At 43.6% G+C, this 22,161-nt stretch overlaps 3 protein-coding genes across 7 annotated transcripts in view; 2 read left to right on the forward strand and 1 right to left on the reverse strand.

The window, feature by feature from the left end:
- Positions 1-5,664, forward strand: part of abr (ABR activator of RhoGEF and GTPase) — a 114,173-nt gene extending 108,509 nt beyond the window's left edge. For all 4 annotated transcript variants that reach the window (XM_070982432.1, XM_070982433.1, XM_070982434.1 and 1 more), the window contains 7 exons: positions 1,102-1,161; positions 1,521-1,630; positions 1,794-1,933; positions 2,316-2,450; positions 2,586-2,691; positions 2,982-3,135; positions 4,071-5,664. In XM_070982432.1, the coding sequence (XP_070838533.1) occupies positions 1,102-1,161; positions 1,521-1,630; positions 1,794-1,933; positions 2,316-2,450; positions 2,586-2,691; positions 2,982-3,135; positions 4,071-4,160 (795 nt within the window). In that variant the 3' untranslated portion in view covers positions 4,161-5,664. The remainder of the gene's footprint in view (positions 1-1,101; positions 1,162-1,520; positions 1,631-1,793; positions 1,934-2,315; positions 2,451-2,585; positions 2,692-2,981; positions 3,136-4,070) is intronic.
- Positions 5,665-6,989: 1,325 nt separating this feature from the next.
- Positions 6,990-8,898, reverse strand: timm22 (translocase of inner mitochondrial membrane 22 homolog (yeast)). Its single transcript, XM_070983189.1, has 4 exons — positions 8,651-8,898; positions 8,207-8,403; positions 7,577-7,649; positions 6,990-7,481 (listed from the first exon to the last, which is right to left on the reverse strand). Exons 1-4 carry the CDS (start codon positions 8,892-8,894, stop codon positions 7,405-7,407), a joined length of 591 nt encoding a protein of 196 aa, XP_070839290.1. The 5' UTR covers positions 8,895-8,898; the 3' UTR covers positions 6,990-7,404.
- An 898-nt stretch (positions 8,899-9,796) lies between these two features.
- specc1 (sperm antigen with calponin homology and coiled-coil domains 1) overlaps positions 9,797-22,161 on the forward strand; it is a 69,773-nt gene continuing 57,408 nt past the window's right edge. The window contains exon 1 of one of the 2 annotated variants that reach the window (XM_070982436.1): positions 9,797-9,874. The gene's annotated coding sequence lies outside the window, so the exon portion shown is untranslated. Of the gene's footprint in view, positions 9,875-10,014; positions 10,116-22,161 lie in introns of those variants that run through there. The other variant, XM_070982437.1, reaches the window with a different exon arrangement.

Genomic DNA, 22,161 nt, shown 5'->3' on the forward strand with positions numbered 1-22,161 from the left:
TTGCACTGCATTCATTTTAAATTGGGTTTTTTGGAAATTAGCAGAGGGTAATAGGAAGGAAATAGGTGGGAAGAACAGTTTTTGTTTTTTGATTGAGTCTGCTTTGAGGGGTTACAGGAGGCGTCAGCATCCAGTCCTGGATCTTTGCCCAGTTCTCTTCTTGGCAGTAGCTGTGTAAAGACCAATTGCAGTGATTACCTGTCCCTCCTCGTCTCAAACCCGAGCCCTGCTGGGAAAACAAGCTTTAACGATAATAGGAATGCGTGAAACCGATGCCAAATGGCCTTTTTACGAGGTAATGAAATACGCTCACTGAGAACTTTTAATGGCTGCAGCCTAATGCTGACAATAAGAGAAGTGTGCTGCCCTTGTGCTCACCCAGCAATCGTTATTTTCCTCCAAGTTGAGCATCTCTGTGCAGGGTTGTGATGATCTGACTGTGTAGCGCAGTAGCGCTCAAACAGCCTATAAAAAAGGCATTAGCTGTTGAGGCCTCACGCAGCGGGCGTAGACTCCAGGAGACATCAGACAACAACAGGCTGCCATCTATCATGTCTCAGAGGGCATCATGGGACGTGCAATCCAGACTTTGAGAATGTGTGCGGTGAAGTCGGCCAAGTGTGTCTGGAGCCCTTGTTGGACCTCCAGGAGACTGTCGAGGGCACATGTGGGGAAATATAAGTGGCTTTCTTTCCCAAAGTAGACTTGGTGAGTGTGTGTTGTGAAGCAGCACAGGCAGCACACACAGCTTGACTTGACCGGTCCAGAGGTGAACTCTGAACCATGTAAATGAATCACAGTTTCAAAGCGCTGTCCCGCACCTTCTCCTCACATAACATAGCCTTAAAGCACCTTTAAACTTTGTCAGCAGAGTTTAGGCTCGTCATGCCTGTGTTCCTTTCTGATGAATGTGCAGGTGACTCTTTGCTGCTGTTTCCCATAATGCTGTCCGGCAGAAAGGGGACTTTTCCACGCTCACTATTGTTGTCTGCTGATTTGATCAAGCAGTCTCCTGCGTGAATGAAGTCATACGCCCTGATTTGGTCAAAGACTTGACAAAAATCTTATCTCACAATGTCGTGTCTGTGTTGTGTCTTTCAGCTGGATCCTCAGACAGTGCAGTCAAAGAACTGGCACATGGACGTCATAGAAATGAACGGGGTAAGACACAAGCAGTTTCTAATTCTGACATAAATTGTAAACATTGTTGTGAGATGTGTTATTTTTATCAAAGGGGGTGTAAGGTTGCCCAGTGTTTTTATTCAACAGCCAGTGTCTTAACACTGTATCCTCCTACATCCCAGCAGGAAATCAAAGTGTAACTTAAGTGTTGTGTCCTCAAAAGTACTGAATGTGTACACACAGATGTTTTGAAAAGAAGAGTTTAGTTGGTAACCTCTAAATCACTAAATCTAAATAAATAAAAAGACAAAACGAGGGTTCACAAGGGTCCCGGACTTCATCTCTGGCCTCTTAAAGGAATGCAGTTTATTTTAGCCGTGTTGTTTGTTCATCGTCAGATCAAAGTGGAGTTCTCCATGAAGTTTACGAGTCGGGACCTCAGCTTGAAGAGAACGCCGTCCAAAAAACAGAGTGGGGTGTTTGGAGTCAAAATCAACGTGGTGACAAAGTAAGCATGTTCTTGCCATTGAGGCCAGAATGGGCTCTTACCTCACTTTCTACACATTCATTGATTTACATTTGAGCTTGCAAACGCACTTCCTCTGACAAACACATGGAAATCTGCATACCTTCACTCATAAGAGTAACATGGCTGCCGTGTGTGTCCACAGGCGCGAGCGCTCCAAGGTGCCTTACATTGTCCGTCAGTGCATTGAGGAAGTGGAGAAGAGAGGGATTGACGAAGTGGGAATCTACAGGATCTCAGGGGTGGCCACTGATATCCAGGCTCTCAAAACAGCGTTCGACACCAGTAAGACTCCACTCACTCCCATCGTCTTGACCGGAGAAGTCAGGGGCGCTCTGTAAAGGAGGCCTTTGCTGTAACACTCTGTAGAGACGAGACTTGTGGGAACGGGCCTTTAGGGAAGCCAGGACAGATGAGGAGCAGCAGCTGTCAAGCAGTCAAGTTTCATGTTGCATAAGAGTCTCTTAGCGTCTGCCACGGCTGCCTTTACCGAGCAGAGCCCAGTGTCACCTTTCATTTTTGTGTGTAATATTAAGTCTGCACGTCTGGATGTGGGGTTATTGAGAGATGACGTCATTCCTGGAGACAGAGAGATCAGAGTGTTATTATCAGCCTTTAGTAATGGAGTGTGTTCAGCTTCTAATCTGTGTTTGTGTCTCACTTGCAGATACCAAAGATATTCTGGTGATGCTGAGTGACATGGACATCAACGCCATCGCGGGAACGCTGAAGCTGTACTTCAGGGAGCTGCCGGAGCCTCTGCTCACCGACCGCCTCTACCCCGCCTTCATGGAGGGCATAGGTGTGTGACCTTAAGTCCCCGAACTGTGTGTTGGGCCCTTTTAGAGCTCCACAGGGGAGTTACAGTTGCCCACGTAGGAGAGAGAAGCTGTCTTGCCAATAATTGGATCTGACATCTTTTTCCTCTCCTTCACAGCGCTCTCAGACCCAGCAGCCAAGGAGAACTGCATGATGCACCTCCTGCGCTCCCTACCTGACCCCAACCTCATGACCTTCCTCACTCTGCTAGAGCACCTCAAACGGTACACACACACACACACACACACACACACACACACACACACACACACACACACACACCCACCTACTGATCACAGTTAGGCCACCTGTCAGTAAAAAGTAGCCAATTCTATTAGATAATCAATGGTCCTTTTGGGCTTTTTCCTCTCCTTGCACATTAATTTCCATTATTATGTGTTTCTGTCTGTATCTGTAATGACTGTCATTCACGACATGGACCCCCTGGCTGTCTTTCCTTTGTATTAACCCCGCCCCCCCCTTACTGACCAGCCCGTTGTGTTTGTTCCTGCAGGGTGGCTGAGAAGGAGCCCATCAACAAGATGTCCCTCCATAACCTGGCCACTGTGTTTGGCCCCACTCTGCTCAGGCCCTCGGAGTCAGAGAGCACGAAGGGACAACACATCACATCCGCCTCTGACATCTGGTCACATGACGTCATGGCACAGGTACCCACGCACAGTCGCTTTTGGATTTAGGTGCTGACTTAAGTATGTTTATCCCTCACAGATTTGAGGCAATGTTTGGTTTTTAGTTCAACATTTTTCAATGTTGAAAGTCTCTGGTGCTCTCTGTCCCTTTGGCTTTCGTGAAACATTCAAGCAACAGATACATATTCATCTCTGTGAGGACACGCAGTAAAAAACTGGTGTGTGTGTGCACATTTGTCTGGTCACTGCACGTTTTTTCCGGATGAATTTTACTCCCACGTCGCTAAGTGACCCATGTCACGGCGGTCTACTCTCCCAGCTGTATTTAGGCTGCGGGCCATCCATTCAGCTCTACTGAGAGATGAGTTTCCTGTGCACAAATGTCTTTTCTTGACAGAGTAAACAACATCCAGAGTAAATCATCATAAATAGGGCATCATGCACATGCAGGTGGTCCTGTCTGTCCATTTCAGCTGAGTGTTTGTCTTGGAACTTATTTAAAATCTAAATGTTTATTACATAAGTATACAAAATGTCAGACACTATGAAGGACGCTTCCACTGCCATATCCTGAATGTTATCTCATGCTTACATGAATGATGGATTCTCCCCTGTTTTGATAAAAGAACCCATCCAGTAATGTTAAAGAGAGGAAAGCAGTCAGTGTTTTAGGGAATATGTACAATAGTACATCCTCATTGAGCAATCACATGGAGCACACCTGAGCAAAGCTCGAGAGGACAGGAGAGGGAAAGGGACAGCGCAGGGAACACATGCAGCCTTGACAGTAATAATAGGAGGGACAAACTCCATGAATGATAAGTTTTTTTCATGTTGCTGTAACAATATGTTTCGACTTAAGTCAGGCTCACAGTGTCTGGCTGGGGGGGGTTGACGGGCTGCTGGAGGGATGCAGTTTTCTGGATTCTGAAGGTGTTTTTCTCTCTTCTCAGGTCCAGGTGCTGCTGTATTACCTGCAGCATCCTCCCATCTCCTTCGCCGAACTGAAGCGCAACACTCTCTACTTTTCCACTGACGTTTAATCCCCACCCACCTCCCTCAGGGCGCCATCTGGAGAGGAGAGAGTGAGAGACTCCATACAAACCTCGGTCCCTGCCTCTCGGTCCTCCTGCCTCACCTCTCCTCCCAGCAGGCAGCTCATCTCGACTGTACAGCCCCTGCCCCTTCACACCTCTCCTGTCTACACCCCCCAGACCAGCCACCCTCCCTCCCTCCCCTCCCCGTCCTGAAATGAGATGGAGCTGAGCACACAGGGAGGTGGTGGAGGAGATTTCCCGGTCGTCTAGTAGTCACACATCCTGTTTGTAATGTGAGGAGAGCAGAGCTGACCCCCGCCTCCCACAACAAGACGACAAGGCATTCTGGGACCACAGTGGGAAAGGTCAGGGCGGTCCGGAGGCCACAGCCTGGCGTGGTGGCTCAGGATCACTCCCGTGTGTGTCGTGGTTTCATCTAGTGAGCCCTTTCCAGACTCTGGTTTGATGATCTCAGAAACCAGTGGAGTCCTCCAGCGTTGTTTTCCTCATCAGAGGCATTCCAGAAAAATGGCATTTACATGTTTGATAATTATGTTCAACGGCTGTTTTGTTTTCTTTTTCAGTCTTTCTGGCTTTGTGCATGTGCGTGGTGGAGGAGGCCGGGGTGTGTGAGTGACAATGTGGATGTACTTGATCTGAGTGAGTGAGTGTGCGTGTGTGTTTAAGGGACTATGAGAACTTGTGAGGTTTCGAAGTGGCTGGGGAGCCATCCTAATAAATGGCTGGTGATGTGTCTCTCTGTACTGACAGACACACTTAGAGACCTGCCCTCCCCAGTGAGTCTTGGCCAAATTAGCCCTATTTATTTTGAATATATATAATATGTGTGCCTGTACAGTTCTGTGCAACTAGAGAAATGCTCTAAGGAGTCTGTTTTTTGAAGTTTATTCAGGTAGTGATGTTATTTTTAGTCTGATTTTCTCATTCACCATGTCCATGGTTGGTAAGCTGTACTGAAAAGATCACCAGAAAGTCTGCCAATTTATTTCAGATCACTTTGTAGAGGAGAACGGGCACTCTGTGACATGAGGGTTGTTGGGGAAAAAACACAATGAATGGAACATTTAGCTTTTTTTTCTTGTTGTTTCATTGCAAGCCTGTTCCAAGTGTCTTACTGCACCAGTATAATCTATAGGATGATTTGTGTAGTTGCCCTCGTTGCATGTTCAGCTTGTCAATCAAACCAGGCCGGGTAACACAAAGGTAGGTTGTCTCTGCAAGGCCCTCGCTAAGACTGGCAAACACCCATCTCTGCTCTGTACAAAGCCAACCTTTCTGCTATCAAGCCTGCGACATATCTTAAAATACTGTAAGCACTGCTAGATGAGTACTATTTGATATTTTTAATATAAGATTAAAATGAAATAAAAAATGTTGTATTTTACTTCCTTTGAGAAGAATTTCAATATACTGTAATATTGAGGCTAAATGTTAATGTGAACTTTTTCCCCCCTTTTTTTTAAGTAAAATAAAAGTTACAAAACACTCACTTTGTGTCTGTTTGTTGAAATTTAAGAGCTGAGATAACAATAATGCTGTCTTTCTGGAGACAATGGATCAGTGACATAATAGCATGATTCACATAATCATTCACTACATCCTGCATGACTTCAGCAGTTAGAATGTAGAGTTTACTGATGTGAAAGATAAACCACATTTGGACATTGAAAGTTCAGATCTTTGCTTATTGCACCCCCTTGTGGTCAATTTTAAAAACTGCTGAAAGTGACCTCCAATGAATGTTGAACACTATTGGCTGTAATTTTGTGTACACCAGTACCGATGTGTTGAAATATTAAGAGTAGAAGAGCAGAGGTCAGACTCACAGCTCGTACCACCCACAAAAACTCCTCATAAGTCCCGCAGACATCACCACAGAGATCCAGCGAGGTCCAAAGTTAGTCCTTTGGGATCGCTGAAGGTCTTCAAGGGAATTTCATGATAAGATTGTGACAAAGAGCATTCACAAGACAACCAGCTGCCAAAGATATTCTTCAGATGCTGTTTTTCAAAAGTGCCTTTGATTGAGTCCTTTGATGCTCCCTCAGTAGTCTAGACTCACTTCACAGAGTTGCGCTGGCTCAAGTGACCCCTGACCCTTTGTGCTTCCGTGCCTGCAGCCCGTTGGAGCAATCTGTAACCAGTCCTAAGAAATCTGGGGCAGGACGTTAAGAGAGAGTCAAATTTTGGTCTAAAATATGTCAAATTTTTAAGCATAACACCATCTTGCTTTTTCTGACAATGAAGAATAAGTACTACATATACATACTCCCAAGTGTTAAGGTTTGCAATCACCTCTGACATTTATAAAGGCAGCTCAGGAGGTCTTGTCACACACTCAGGAGAGACCAGCAGAGACCACAGCTGCACTTAACATTACTTTGGAGGACAGAGGACCAGTCCCAACACACACACTATCTCTAAAACATAAAATGTGAATGACATGATGGATTCAACACAAATACAATCAAATGTTGACACGTTGTGAGTATGTGCTCCATATATGTAACTTTACAGATAAAACTTCTTACAGAAGTGTTTGGAGCAGTTAGATACAATGCACGATATGTCTATAAAACTGTGAAGATTGATGTGATGCAACCCTGACATGTCTTGTTTGGAGCCCTGTTATTGGTGGATTCAGTGGTGGAGGGAGGGCACTGTGAGAAGACATGAGTGTGGTCCTAATTTCACAACACGTAGAGTCACAGCAGTCACCTCTGAAGAAACTCAGCTGAAAGTGTTAAAAGACAGTTTACAGTTTTGTGGACATGTAAATTTCACATGAAGAAAAGACGTCCTGAATGCACAAGTAAACAAAAAACATCTTTAATATAAATAATCCTGCTGTGGATTAGTTAATGACACATCATACCAATGTTCTACTACAAGACCAGCGTTGATCTGACTCTGATTTGAGGTGGTCCTGACTTGTGTTCAACATCAGACCTTCAGACCCGCTCTGCTCACCTTCTGCAGATTCTCCACATGAATGTTTGCTTTGCTCAAACTGTCCACATGATGGAAGTAACGAGACACTGGGAAAGACATACAGGTCTTTTCCAGCCTCATTGAACGCCACCGTGCACAAAGAGGAACCTGTCACTTCCAACAAATACATCAGTTCTGCTTTTGCAGCAATCCTCCATGTGCAGGGTTGGATGTCTCACAGGGCTCGTCCAGATGCTCATCGATCAAGTTCTTGTCCATGGAGCCACTGTTGAGCGGTTCACCGCAAATAATATTCAATGGCAGCAGAGAATGCAGCAAAACCTCCACATCCCAGCACCCCAGCCTTCAGACCAGCTGCAAAACAGAAAAAAAATAAAATAAACACGAGGACAAGAGATATACATCACCTTCAGTTTAAAATGTCACAGTACATAAAGAAGGTTACACACCACGAAATCCAATGGCTCCTCCAGTCACACAACCGCTGTACACGGCGTTCTTCCAGTCAGATTTGCCTCTGTGCTGCAAATAAAAAACAGTACAGGGTTACAAACTTGATGCACACATGCAGTTTTGCACCAGAGGGCGCTATCGGACCATTTTGATGGGGGTAATATACCAAAACACAACTAATGTGAGGTTCTAGCGTTTCCTTACTTTGGCCAAAGAATACGAGAATCCTTGTTAGATTTTTCCCTTTAGCAGCCAATATAACACTGCTCTCAAGTCAGTCTGGACACACAACAACAACAACAACAACAACAACAACAACAACAACAACAACAACAACACAAAAACTCCTCTCACAGCCGTTGTGAGCCAGCCTTGTAGCAGTGATTTGTAAGTATGTAAGTAAGTAAGTGTTTTGGAAATATGAAGTGTTATGTCTATTTTATGTTTTGCCACAGGAAAAGGAGGGACATGGAATCCTCTTCTTACTCCATTGTTTTGAGGTTTTCATCGTTCATTGTTCATTGTTTTTGAGATCCTGTCAGTCATCAGTTTCAGCCATATTTGTGTGTTCAGCATCAGTTTGTCACCTGCAGTCTCAGGTAGTGAAGAGTGATGCTGTGACCTACTGATTCTATGATGCACTCTGTACAGGAGAACATGGCGCCCACGATGGCAAAGTTCTTGGCGTAGGACATCCCCCTCTGGCCCATGTCTTTGAGCACTTCTCGTGCTGTCGGAGTTCTCAGAGGGTCTTTGGGGTCGAAGCCAACATTGGTATCGATGCCAGCTGTGAAAACACCAAACGCTCCTCCGAGGACAAACCCTGTGGGAAACAACATCAACAACATGAGACAGACACATAGTCTTCAGCGATTTATCTGATCAGAAAAATATTACCACCCTTAATGTTATTGATTATGTGTGTGTCATGTGTAGGAAACATTAAGGTAAGGCTGACATTTATCTAGTATTATGGATAAATCGTTTAAGATATATATGACAGGCATACATGCACACACAGATGCTGAGCAGCTGTAACATATGTTTCCACCGGAAGAGTCTCTGCTCACCTCCCACACAGGCCAGAAGCGACTTGAAGGCGCAGCTCTCCATTCCCCTCTCAATCATCTTCTGCTCGTCGCTTTTAGGAGGCATCGGAAGTCCCCCCATAACGGCGGGGTTCAGGTCCTTCACGGGCCTCTTGTCCCCGATCAGATGGTCCATAATCATACTGTACTGAATTGTCGGGTTGTCCATTCCCGGAGCTTGCGAGTCGGAGGTAGCAGCGCTCGCAGTCCCCGTGGAGGCGGCCATGTTTCTCAATGACAGCGCTTTAGGTAAATACAGCCGAGGACGAGCCGATGGAGATTCGTCACATTTTGAAAACGCCTGAGGACGCAAATAATGGGAAGACAATTTAAACATGCATTTTTTTTTAGTATATATATAATTACAATATTAACAACAACAGATTAAAACATATATGTTTCAAAGTTTTTTTTATGCTTTTATTTTCTCATCATAAGATTTATTTACATTCATGTCAGCACATTCGCTAAAAAGCCAGCATGCCAATGTCAACAGCGGCACTGCGGTAAATTCCGTCTTTTCAGAGGTTATGCAACATTTCTGTTCAAACTTCATGGTCATATTGGAGGCTAAACTTGAGTGCTCATAAATTCCATCGCGTTAAAAGTGTTCCACTTTATTTATAGAGCGAAAGGGGAAGAACTATGGGGTAGGCAAAGTATTGTGAAGAATATTAATATTTTAATCTTGCATTAGAAACACTTCACAGCCCTGCAATAACCCTACATTTCTGCAACTGGAACAATACAACACCAAAAACTTCTGCCTTCAAAATTGTCACGAAATTTCCTCAGCAGCTTACAATCTGCCAGCAAACACTAAATATGGAAACACGGTAAACTTCATAAAGGCAGGAAAGGTCGAATTTGTTGTCTAAATAAATAAATAAATATCATTTATTGTCATCAATAAATTAAATAATGAAGAAAATCAATTTACACATTATAAAAACAACTTATTTACACATTTGAATGGTCTAATCTTAGAGTAGACACTTGAAGAAAACATTCATCAGACCCTCCATCGCTTAACCATTAGAAAGACTACATTTCCCAGAATTCTCCCTGAGCACTGCGCCAAACTCGCTTCGCGCGCTCCACCTACCGGCTGCAGCGCAGCGCGGTGGTGACACTAATGACTCGCGTGCCTGAGGCGGCAGCAGCATCCTGATCAAACAGCAGCACCGCCGCCGCAGGACCGAACAGGTGAGATGAAGCTAGTGGCAGATACTCCTGTGCGACAGTCTGCGGCTGCTTTCCTCTTCTTTCACTAATGTGTTGACTTAAAATGTGCAAACTTTACCGTGAACGCGTTTCTGTTTGTCGGTGGACGTTGACAACGCTGTCAGAGAGAGTCGAGGAGATGGCAGCGACGCCAAACTGACTTTGATGACAGCTCGCTTGTTGTCAGCTTTCTCAGTCACTGTTGACGTCTTTCATTTGGAGGGTAAGTCGTGCTGAAGCAGACGTGTCCCTCCGGTTGTGATAACGTCTGTCAAAAATGGCAGTAGTTTCCGCGCTAATTGAATGTGCCACTGTATGGCGTGTAATGTTGACTGAAAGTGGGATTTTAACATGGCTTGTCCTCACATGTTCCTCCTCAGTGTGTCAGTTTACATGCTAACGCTGCACCATGCGGAGTCGTGAGTTCAACAGGGTTGTCGCTCGATCGTTACTCCCCATCTGCTTTCTAAACATCCTCTTCATCGGCTCAGCTCTTATTCCACTGTCAGAACAAGCTGTTTTGGACTCATAGTGGAGCCTACTGTCACCAAGAGTAGTTTGACTATGAATTTTGTCCTGTGACATGTCAGTTATCTTCACAGGTCAGTGATGATACTGCAGCTATGAAATGAATGGCAGATATTTTTTATTCATTCGTAGGATAGTTCATATATTATTAAGATTAGGCTCATTATTCAGCTGTGTTTTCTGTAAATCTTATTTCCCACCTGCAGTTCTAAATGCAGCTTCAACACCATCTCCAAAGTGTCTTTAATACATATAAGGAGGAGGAGAAATGCTGTGACTTTCATTCATTTATTATTCTTCTTGGCCTAAAAGTGGTCGCATGTAAGTGTATTGAATCAGCTCACTGAAAACCGTGAGTACGTTTTTAGTTGAAAAATATTCCTGTCAGGTTGCTAAAACCTCTCATGGCCTGTGTGTTCTCAGTGGTAACTAGTGGCCCTGAACTTAAGTTCTTTTAACAATACAAATAGTTTGTTTGCTCATGATTTTACGCAGATTTGACTCAGCATAAGGTTTCTTTTTTGCGTACAGTAGCTTGGCACTGCACCTGCTTCTTTGTAGGATTGTCGTGCTTCCTGAGATAAACCCAGGAATATACTGGCAGATCAGGTTACAAATGAACATACCAAATTAGCTGTACTGCTTTGGTTTTCCTGTCTTTGTATGTAAATTTTACATTTTGCTGCCAATGGCAAGTTGCCTGTGGACCCACTTCAGTGCACTGCCAGCGTGTTTTCTTCACATGATCAGCCAGCCATTTGTTCCTCATTAGATCATTGCCTTGTGAAGCAGTCAAACAAGGCCTTTTTGTCTTTAGTGTAGTTATTTATGAAAGTCTGCTCTTTATGTTTTTAATAGGGCCTTAAGTGCTACAATTTCGCAGACTACCCTGACTAAGCTGTAATTCAACTCTTGCCACGTAACATTTACTTGTAAACTACATCACCAGAGTTCCAGATCACCTTCTGAAGTAGCGATGCTTGAATAATAAACCATCGTTCTTTTGCCCACGGCTTTCTGTGCAGCATAATTGGACATCTCAATAATGACAAAAGGGAAAGTTAAGTTGTAAAATATCCTAATTGCAGAGCTTACGTTGTAGTCTTATGTTTATAGAAGAGGCCAGCCTTGCAGTGGAACGCGCCTGGAACCAAAAGGGCAACAAATGACAGCTTTCACTTTACTCAGCTCCTTTTGATCATGCCAGGAGAAAGGAGACTTCAAATATGAGCGGCACACCAGTCATTTATGAGGCAGTCAATGTCAATGGTGTTTGTAGGTAATTACAACTTTTGTTTTTCTCATGGTTAACCATCCAAGAAGGGGAAATAGTTGGAAACCTGTCTTGGGCTTCTGGGCTGTGTTCAGGACAGACTGTGCTGGACACAGAAAGGCAGCGAGGGAGACTGGTCTTGTGTCACTGCAGCGCTGACTTACATGGATACGCACAGTTTTTTGACTGTCAGCATTTGCTTATAGATGTTGTGTGAAGAGGCTTCTGTGTTTTCTGTGTGTATGATTTCTGTGCCACTGTTGTCAGTGTGTTTGCAGAAAGGAAAATCACATGAACACATCTGACACCTCCTAACAGGACGGCTAAGTTTGCATTCGGTCTGAGTTTATTCTTGATTTCATGACGCGTCTGTCATCAATGGAGGTGGACGCGTCTACGTCTGAATCTGCCTCATCGTTTATGCTCTCATCCTCTGTTCAACTCATTATCCAGGCAGTTCCTGTCATTGCCTTGCTATTTATAGCTAAGGGTTATGTGGGGAGCACCCATGTCCAGTTTTACAGTGGTGGTATGGCTTGTTTTGTTGGCTAGAAAAGGATATCTGGTGATTTCCTTGACCAATCAGCTCGATGGGAAGAACTAAGTGTATGTGAGCGTGTGACGTTCGAATGGGAATTCAAGGTCTCCTCTCATTGCTGACACACTCAGTAACACCTCCTACCAATGCTGGTGTCCTGGATTCACTTTTGTGAACTTGGTGCTGTGGGACTGTGCATAGAAAAATAGCAGCAGCACTGGAGTCCTTCATCCACATGCTGCAACAGACGTTTGTATGAAATGAGTCCGGGTGGGGGTGGGGTAACAACATTTAGAGTGACCTTGTCCAGCTGTGGTAAGAAGGGTGAAAGGCAGATCCAGCAGTGATGTAGTTAGATGCTCACTGCTCACTTCAGATGCTGCACTCACTGCCCACTTATGTTCTGTGGAAGGAGATGCCACCATAATAATGACCTGTAGGCTCAATTTATATCTCTAAGACATGGATCAGGGTCTCACACTCTCAGGAATGAGGTAAATCCACACTTTTCAAACCATTTCAATTATGTGGACAGAAAAGTACTGATCAGACATTTAAGCTGATATAAACAAGTATCTAAATCTTTACTTTTTTGAGTATTTATACCCCTGACTTTGCATTATGAGTTTATTTAAAACTGCTGTGTGGGGTTTGGGGAATAAATGTGTGTGCAAAGGCATGACCTCATAGTGCAGTCAGGAGTCAAGGCTGCCATTGTTGGTGAGGATTTTGAGTAGGGAGGGATTGAAAATTATGATCAGCAAGTGGCATTAGCATAAGAATGTGGTTGAAGGAGTTGTAAGTGGGATACCTAAACATACCATACCTAAACCACCCCACTCCCCACATTAATGAGATAGAAGATCAAAGAGGCGGACGAGCCGCACCAAGTTGAACCTGTTGGTAGTCCTGCTGAACCTGTAGGTGCTGAGTTCATAAGTTCCTTAGTTGCTGTGTGGTGTTGGCCTGTAATGACCTGTCAGTCAATGCAGAGCGACAATTCTGTGTTTTGAATTTTGTTAGACCAGTGTTACACATGTCTAAAATATTCTACAGGTGTCTTCACAATGCTAATGACCTCATTTATGAAGTGGATTCATGATAATGTTTCTTATTAAAGCTGCAGTAGGTAAGATGGAGAAGAGAGCAGACTTAGCCTGAAAATTTGAACCAATACAAGTTCCAAGTCATTCCCCCTTCCTCTCCGCTGCACTCATACCCTGCCTCCAAGCCCCTCGTCCCTGCGGCGTCTGTGTGACAACCAGTAACGTTAGCCTTAGCATCGGGCACAAGCTAACTCTGCCCAGCAGCTACATCACAGTCGCTAACATACCGTACGTGCTGTGGAGTGTTACTGTAACAATCACCATATTAGCTTTCTGGTTATTTGTTGTCTTAGCTGTATATGCTGTTGTTGGCAGCGGTGGTATGGACAGTTTCTTCTTTGTGGGTGGCTGTTGCTCCACCATAGCTTTCACTAGCCTCCCGACGCCACTCAGAGCTATTTGACTGAGCGGCAGTCGGCAGCATGAGCGGAGGGAGGAGGCAGTTCGCAGCTTGTATGAGCAGTGATTGACAGATGTCAGACACTCCCTCAGATGCTCCTCTAGCTCTGATTGGTTGTTTTGTGTCAGGCATGGTGGATTCTTGCAAATCGCAGTAGGAGCAGTACAGTAGGTGGGACCAGTGGAGCCGGTTTTTTCACAGATTACATGTTTCATGTACTGCTGTCCGGGCATAGGCACAGTTTTAGCAAATATGACAAAAAATTACTCTTATACAAGTTACATACTGCAGCTTTAAGTAATGACTTTGTCTTTAAACAGACTCGTGGGTAGATAGGTCAACAAGTTCAACAAGAGCACAGACTATAACCTGGTTCATAAAGGGATCGACATGGCAACCATTTCCCTGTTATTCATTATCAGGTAAAGCCTTTAGGAATTAACGCAGCTTGTTGCACAAGGTGCAAGTTGTCTTGAAATGAGATATTGTATTTTTAAAAGAATCACATCTAAATGAAGCCAAAGATCTCGTGTATTGATTCAAAGTGACTGGTGAATAGATATCACAACAGCAAAGACGCCTCATGCATGTGCAGTAGCATGAATAACAGTTTGGTGCTGTGAGGTCAGTTTGCCAGGCTCTGTTGTTTGTCTGAGTAACAGTTTAGCCTTTACTTTTGTGTTGTGTTGACCCTCTTGTTAGTTACAGAAATATCTCTCACCCTTTCCAGAATGAGGATCTTAGGAAAATACTAATATGGTCAGAAACACATTTCTCTGCCTGCTGTGCCCAGACAACTCTCTTCCCCATTCTCGAAGCACTCTGTGTGATCTGAGAAGAAACAGTTGCTATCTGTCCTCAAGAGGCGAGGTCTGGTCCGCATACAGTTGAAGTGGCACGTCCTTTACTGCAGTGAAGGAGGCTTTAATTGAGGAGATAAGAGGAGATGGAGCGATTGGAGCAGGAATGAGTACTGGCCTGGCATTCAGTGAGTTGAATAAACAGACAGAAGTGAGGACTGCTCAGTATGCTGCCAGCAGGTTGCAGCTATTTTGTGTAATAATTTAACTCAGTGCTTTTGCCTTGTGAAGGCACAGATGGCTCCCAGCCTCCACTGCATTGCCAGGCTGTCTTCTCTCAGCTTTTTTCCCTCTGAAGCGTCATCTACCTCAAAAGGCCAGTTGAGAAAAATTTACCACACTGGCACAGCAATGTTTTCTGCATGAGAGGTGCGCACAGCTGTGAAGGAAGGCAACTCCAAGCATCTTTTTCCTCTGGCTCTGTTTGTAGTTCATCTACGTCCAGGAAACAGGCCGCATACTTGACAGCCATCGCAGTCTAACTCACTGGCTCCAAGGAATGCTTGCGTTTCTCTAAATGGGTCATCTGGGCCACGGCTGAGGTAAAGCAGAGATATGGTCTTTTCACATTGGCCACCACTGTAGCCTGAGACATGCAAGTCAAGAATAAGACAGATGATTTGATATTACTGAGTTATTCCATCCAGGTTAACAGGACAAGCGAGTTTACCAGTGTGACGTTAACATGCCTGTCGGGTGTGTCGTTAAAATGTTTGCTCGGTAGCTAAAAGAGGTCTGATCTATTGTGATCTCTTTTAGTCTCTTTATATAGGTTACATTGTACACACCCACAGAGGACATCAAATAGCTCTCATAGCTGTGTGTGCTGTTGCAAAAGACACACAGCAGGGATTGCTCCTTTTGGGTTGGACAGTTATTCTACTCAGTGCAACTAATACTACGATGTTCCGTTGTGGAAAATCACTGAGCTCTGTGTAGTGGTTGTCTTTTCATTCCCTCGCAGTTCTCATGGATGCAATGCAAGTATTTCTATGGAGCCCGCCCACTCGCTATACATGTAGCCGGCCAGGCAGACAGGAAAGCAGCTCTCTACAACGTGGCTCTGACTGTTTATTAGACAAGAACTTTGACACCATCATAGCAGGAAGTTTGGCCCTCGAGGGAGCCCGGCTCTGAGAAAGATGAAACAGAGGATGAAGCACATGAAATATGCATGAGGACTGTATCTGTCTCAGCTCCTGATACAGTATGCCTGGTGAAGCCAGGACAGAGCAGGTTTCTGGGAGATAATGGATAGCTGTGACTGCTGCGAGTTGCCACAGTTCAGGACATCACTAATTCCTTTGGCTTGGGCCAAACACATCAGGATGTGGATGCTTGAATGCATTTTGTCCTGAAGGGATTCATTTTGTTTGCATCCATGTTAATAATAATATAATAATGATGTTAATATGTTAATAAATTCCACACAAAGGCAATATCATTAGCATCAGCTGTTTTGAGGACTGTCCAATAGTAATTTTTTATGTAAAAATGCTAACTTCTTAAATATTTTATTTGGTGCTTTTTTCTGTCATACCTGATAGTAAATTTAATATTTTTTTTAACTGTGTATCAAACAGAAGAAGACATTTGAAGGCATCGCCTTGGGATGAGGGAAATTACAAAGAGCACTTTTCAATGTGTAATGACATTTTATAGATTAATCAATAAGATAATGGGCAGATTAATAGATGATAAATAAAATCAGTTGCAGCTCTAGAAGAGCAGGGAGAGTTTGGCTAATTAATTGTATTTATACCAGTTATACTGTACAACGATATAGTTACAAAATTGCTTTACTAATACAGATCGATGTAATGAAAAAGCTTTGAAATGTGAATATTGTATCTGATGGGTACATGTGAAATTGAACTTCCTGGCCTCTCTTCTCAGATTTGAACTGTCACAATTGATGAGCCAGGATCCCGTAGTAAGCACTTATTACTTTGAAAGTTTGGGAACCCCCTGCTGTGTAGGCCTAAAATGGCTAAACAACCTCAAGATCTCTGTCCAGATCAAAGGAAATCATCAATTCAGCACTTTCCTTACTAGCTTCGTTCCTCTAGCTCGTCTTGAACTAAAATATGCTGATTTAAGCAGCAGCTCATATTCAGATGCTGAGAAGTTTTTGTGTGTTTTGGCAGAGAAATTACCAGAAGCTCGATAGGGTTCTTGTTTTGCTCTCACTTTACTCTCTTTCTAGCAGTAATTCACTTCAGTGTCACCACACAAAGGACGTTGGCACCATAGTCAGTGGCCTCAAACACATACACAACACAATACATACAAGCATATACATATATAAACATATGCGAACACGTGCCTAGCACTTGTGAACTATAGCTTCTTAACTGTCGGCTAAGGGTTCTCCTTTGGACCATTTAAAGTCAGTCAGTGTTTATATAGCTGTAGGCATTCCTGTGTGTTTGGCATCTTGGCTTTGCTCACATTCAGCTCTCACAAATTGCTACTGACTGCAGAAATTGTCACACATTTGCTGCATTGTTTTGTGTGAGACTAGACTGCAAGTTCTCTTACTGCTTTTGAGAAGGAGACTTGCGCCCTGTTGCGTACTAGTTTCAGATCCCTCCAGACTAAAGGGGAAACCCAGAGGGAGAGCAGAGACCGTCTCACAGCATGGGACACAGACTAATCCCACACTCTTCCTGTTTCACTTCAGCTGAGATAATGACTTTGCACACACCGTTTCCTTAGACCCAGGTGCTGTACAGATGCCTCAGAGCTGCTGACGTGGTCAGGCAAAATGAATACATTAATGCATGCATGCAAGCACACATATTCGCCTGTCCACATACTGTCTACTGCAATATTATTGTCTCAAATAAGGCTGATGTTGAAGTGAAAGTGATCTTAATTACAGAGTATGTTATATGTTTGTGTAGCAACGGGAATCTGTTCTGGACTCTGTAGTTCGAGTGCAGATGTTAGACAGATGTTCATCTGTAATGTGATATCAGTAGCAGCAGGAGTGACATATCAGTATCACACAGAGAGAAGTTTGTTTTCAGTATTTTGACACATTGCGGTTGGTATCATGTCATCATAGTTCTATAAAAGTTTCTGTAGACTAAAATTGTGTTCTCTCCTATTGGTCTGTCTGCAAATCTTCTTGTTGCAGAGCCTGAAGATGGCAAGAAACAACCTCATATACAGGGTGAAAATAGGGACCCATTCACAAGCCAGAAGGCTTCAGTTCACTGATTTTTAAATGGATATGGCTTTAAATAAAAGATAGGTTCATATTTAATGGTATGGTTATTTTTATGGGGACAAGTACGTAGCACAGACCAGTGCCACATGCCACATGAATTTCTAATCCTACAGTATGTTAACAGTTGTAATTGTTCACAGTTTTGGATGGATAGTATACAATGAGAGTATGCTCTACTTTCAGTGATCATGGAAAAATCATTAGTTTAAGCCGCACTCTCAGCTGAATCACCGTCATTGCACATTTTACATTTGTTTTCACATCCTGTGCGACAGTGATGTGTCTGAGCGGAGAGTGTGACTCAGTGCTCTTTCCTGTGGACGGAGGGAGGAGAACGGAAGAGAAAGAGAGGCAGGCGGTGCTTAGGAGCTTCAGTGTGCCTGCTAATGGTTTTGTCTGAGGAGTGTCGTACTCAGTGGTCCGTCCGCTCAGCCTCTTGTGTCACGCAATGGCAGGAATCCTCTGAGAGCCACCTCACCTAGCGAGCATCCAGCCACATGGATTTATGTTCCATCATTATTTATTAACGTCTGGTCTGTTTCATACTCCAGGAGTCTCCTGCTTCTAATTCTCTAAGTGTTCAGCTTAAATGCAAAGGATCCTTGCAGCATGGAAGCTTATTCCTGTTGGAAATTCTGTGAAATTTCCTCTTATGCATGTTGTTTGTATGGCTGAGAGATCATCAGTATACTGGTAATTACTGGTCTCTCATCGTGGTGCTTATGAGTAAGAGAGGTGGAAGTCAAAGCTTTTCATCCAAGTGCATGTTCTATAAAGGGACATCTTAGACTGTGTCATTGTTTTCATACTGTGTTACTTGTCACTGGAAAAGTGCTGTGCTTTTTCGTTGCACTGGTGAGTCCAACAGGTTAGTGGGGGCACCTGTATGGAGTGGGACATAATCCTCTGCATGAGCTACGTCCTCCTGGTGAAACTCCTCAGTGTTACATAAATTCAAAGCAGGATGGGAGTTTTTGTCCTTGAAGGGTGGCTCATTTTGATGATGTCACTCTGACAGTCACGTGGTCCGTCGCTTTGATCCAGACTGAAATACCTCAACTTTCAATATTGGGCATTCATGGTATCATGGATGGTGTATCCTGATAAAGTTCTAATTAACTGTCTTAATGATCCCATGACTTTTCATCCAGCATCAGTCTCATGGTGGTGGAAAAGTCATGCAGTGTATTTTTCATTGAAATATCTTGGCAACTATTTTGCATACTGAAATACTGAAATTTGGACACCGCTGGCAGACTTACCACATTTCCAATTCAATTTGTGATTTGTAATAAAGGCAAATCGTGGTATGGGTCAGTATTTTAAAATATTGCTTCAGGCTTGCTTTCTCAGTGCTGCAGACATCCAGAAAGTGTATCCTAAAGTAGATAATAGAAACATTCACATTTGTTTTGTTCTATCTCTACAGATGGCTTTACTTTGCTCTCCTTGGAAGAACACAAAGTAAAACTGTTAACTAGAACTGTGTTTGAAGTGTCCTGATACATAACAGCAACAAACACCTTCTAAACATTAGCAACAAGTATCTTCTGTGGTCATGGTGTAATCCACAGTTGCCACACAGACGTGCGTATGTGACCACTGGCAGTGAACAATCACAGGAACGGTTCAGTGTTTTGACAGCATTTCACAAGGCTGCAGTCAATAAGGTAGTTTCTGCCAGTGACAACATTACAGAATGAATGGAGTCAAAGTGTGCACCCTGCGTCAAATCACATTCAAAACCTGGATCTGCAGCAGGGTGTAAAACAGCATGCGGTGCCTAAAAAAGCATTCTGAACTGTTTCTCAACCCTTTGCAGTGCGTTTTTAAAAAGCAGTTTTTGTGGTGGTGTAGGGGTGTGGTCAGACCAAGTTTTCAGTTTACCACTTGCCACAAACTGAAGCTTGTTTCATCCCAGACCAGAGCGCAATACGCTCTCTACCCACATGCTCCACGGCCTTGGCATGCCGTATGCTGTGGGATCCAAATTAGACCAGTATGGTAGAGCATAAAATGCAGACCCCTCCACAAATGATCCACCCTCACATTAAGAAGTGTTTCTGAGACAAAGACGGGCTTTGTCAGGGTTGGTAGCCGCTGTTTGTGCCCAAACAGCCTACAGATCCCTTTGGAAGCAGAGAACTCATAACAATGCCATAAATCAATCTTTATTTTTCAGACTCCTCTTCCAGGAGCCAGACATGAGTCGGACATACTGGAGTGCACAAAAATGTCACTGAAGCAGCACAGGTATTTGCTTTACACAGCTGTGGCTTTTAATTTAAGAAAACAGTGAAACAGTTGTGCCTGACTTGTAAACCCTGAACACACATGGTGCCAGGTTAAATCAGATTTCAACCTCTGTCCTGAGAACACCTGCACTACAAACAACAGCGGTTTAGGCTGTGTGATTAAAATAAAAATCATTACCCTCATTCTGAAAGTGCATGGCCACATGTTGGAGATCTGTTCCTCCTCCTCCTCCTCCTCCTGGTCCATTCTCTCGTTCTTCTTCCTCACAAGTAAGAAAAAGTCTGGAAAAACTGTGAGAGGAGAAAAACATGCCCATGGCTGTGACTCTGTCCCTCTTTCTTTGAGAGAGAGTGAAAGAGGCAACAGTACAGCGGATGGCAGCCTGCAGTACTTCCTCATCCTGACTGCTGTATCGAGGCAGACAGTTGTTGCTCCTGACCCTGCATTTTCACCCTCAGACTTTCTCCGTAGAGCTCAGCAAAGGACGAATATTTTGGTCGGTTGTGCTTCAGGGCACTCAGGCAGAGGGCAGGCTCTAGGACAGCATCCAGACACGTGAGTGAACTGCGCCACTTTTTTTTCCCTTCAGCTTTTTTTCTGACACCAATCTGCCATCATCACCCTCTTTGTCATTACTCACTACCTTGAGCTCTCCGATGATATTGCAATATGCTGTTGTATCTTCAGCTTTATAGGGACTATGCAGTTTATTTTGGATTGAAACTGTGATTGGCAAATGTCGGGCTGAACAGGGAAGTTTGAAAAAGGAAAAACTGAAGTCATTTTATATAATGAGTTAGGAAGAAAGTGACTGAGAACATCTGCTGCTGATATTTCTGCCAGGTTTCTCACATGTCTGTCAACCACTGAAAGTACAACTCAGAAAGGGAAATGTGGCTTGGGCTAAACTTTGCAGCACAGGAATAGTATTTACGCGAGGTTACAACAGTGGCTTACCAGAAGATGCTGTATTAAAGCTTATGTTACACTTACAGCATGTTATATTTAGCTTTATGTTACTTGTGTTTAGGTTAGAGTACAAACCAATGAGCCAGGCAGGCAGGAACACATGAGAGGATGTGATGACACACAGTGACATTTAACCGAGCATCTTATATCCTTTTTTCTATAAATACAGTCAGGAACATAAGAGATGCTTATTAGTCATGTTACTGCTTTTGGTGGTCTGATGTAGGTGAGCACGAATGGTGATAAAGCAGACATATTAGTGCCCATGGTGGTAAGATGGTAAAGACTGGACTAAACTCAACAAAGCTGTAAAGCCTTGTTTGGTTATGCTTGGTTGTGTGCTGCAGTGCTTGAACCTTTTTAATCTTTTAATCTATTCTCTGTGGATGGAGTAGAAATTATTGATTGAAGTGAAGCAGTACAGACACACCTGAATGCACTTTGCTTAATTAAGTGCCACCACAAGAAGGCAGCAGGTTTTGCAGCCTCTTCTTTGCAGGAGTGCAGTTTCCCCCTCTGATGAATCATTTTTTTTAAAGGTATGTGTAAATGGCAGTGACAGGATGTTCGTTGTCATGCACAGAGTTCCTCGTGATGGGAGGAGACATTTCAGTCGTATCTGCTCAATATTCTACACACAAGCTGAGCATTTGAAGCATTGTACCGGGGCAGCCTGTATTTAAGGTCAGAGAATGGTCAGGAGTGGTTAGCTAGGATTTCCCTACGTGATCTGAGGAAATTTTTGTGGTGAGCTGAGTGAGTAGGCCAAGTTACGCATTCGTGCAATAAATGTGCATGTAAGACAGTATTTCCTCTGTAACCCGTGCAGTATAGAGGTTGGTCTGTAAGGAATAATTATTGTTTTTTTCTGAACATCTCTCCCTGTTTTGCTGCACAGCAGTTCCACTGCAGGGTGCACCTTTAAAATGATTATACATGTGGATCTTTTTCAGTAAAAATATAAATAAAACTTATGCGTACACTGTATTTGTATGTGATAAATTGCTGCAATATTTTGTTGATGTGATTGAAATGTTAGATTAATGAAGTCGTATGCTGTGATGTCTTGTTTGACACGTCAAATGTGTTGACCTGTTGTATTTC

Source organism: Chaetodon trifascialis, chromosome 16, assembly GCF_039877785.1.
Source record: "Chaetodon trifascialis isolate fChaTrf1 chromosome 16, fChaTrf1.hap1, whole genome shotgun sequence".
NCBI lineage: Eukaryota > Metazoa > Chordata > Actinopteri > Chaetodontiformes > Chaetodontidae > Chaetodon > Chaetodon trifascialis.

Coding starts and splice junctions, on each gene's coding strand:
- timm22 (XM_070983189.1), bottom strand. CDS start 8,894: ATGGCCGCCTCCACGGGGACTGCGAGCGCTGCTACCTCCGACTCGCAA. Junction 8,404..8,650: donor GCTTCTGGCCTGTGTGGGAG/GTGAGCAGAGAC, acceptor TGTTTCCCACAG/GGTTTGTCCTCGGAGGAGCG. Junction 7,650..8,206: donor CAGAGTGCATCATAGAATCA/GTAGGTCACAGC, acceptor TTTTATTTGCAG/CACAGAGGCAAATCTGACTG.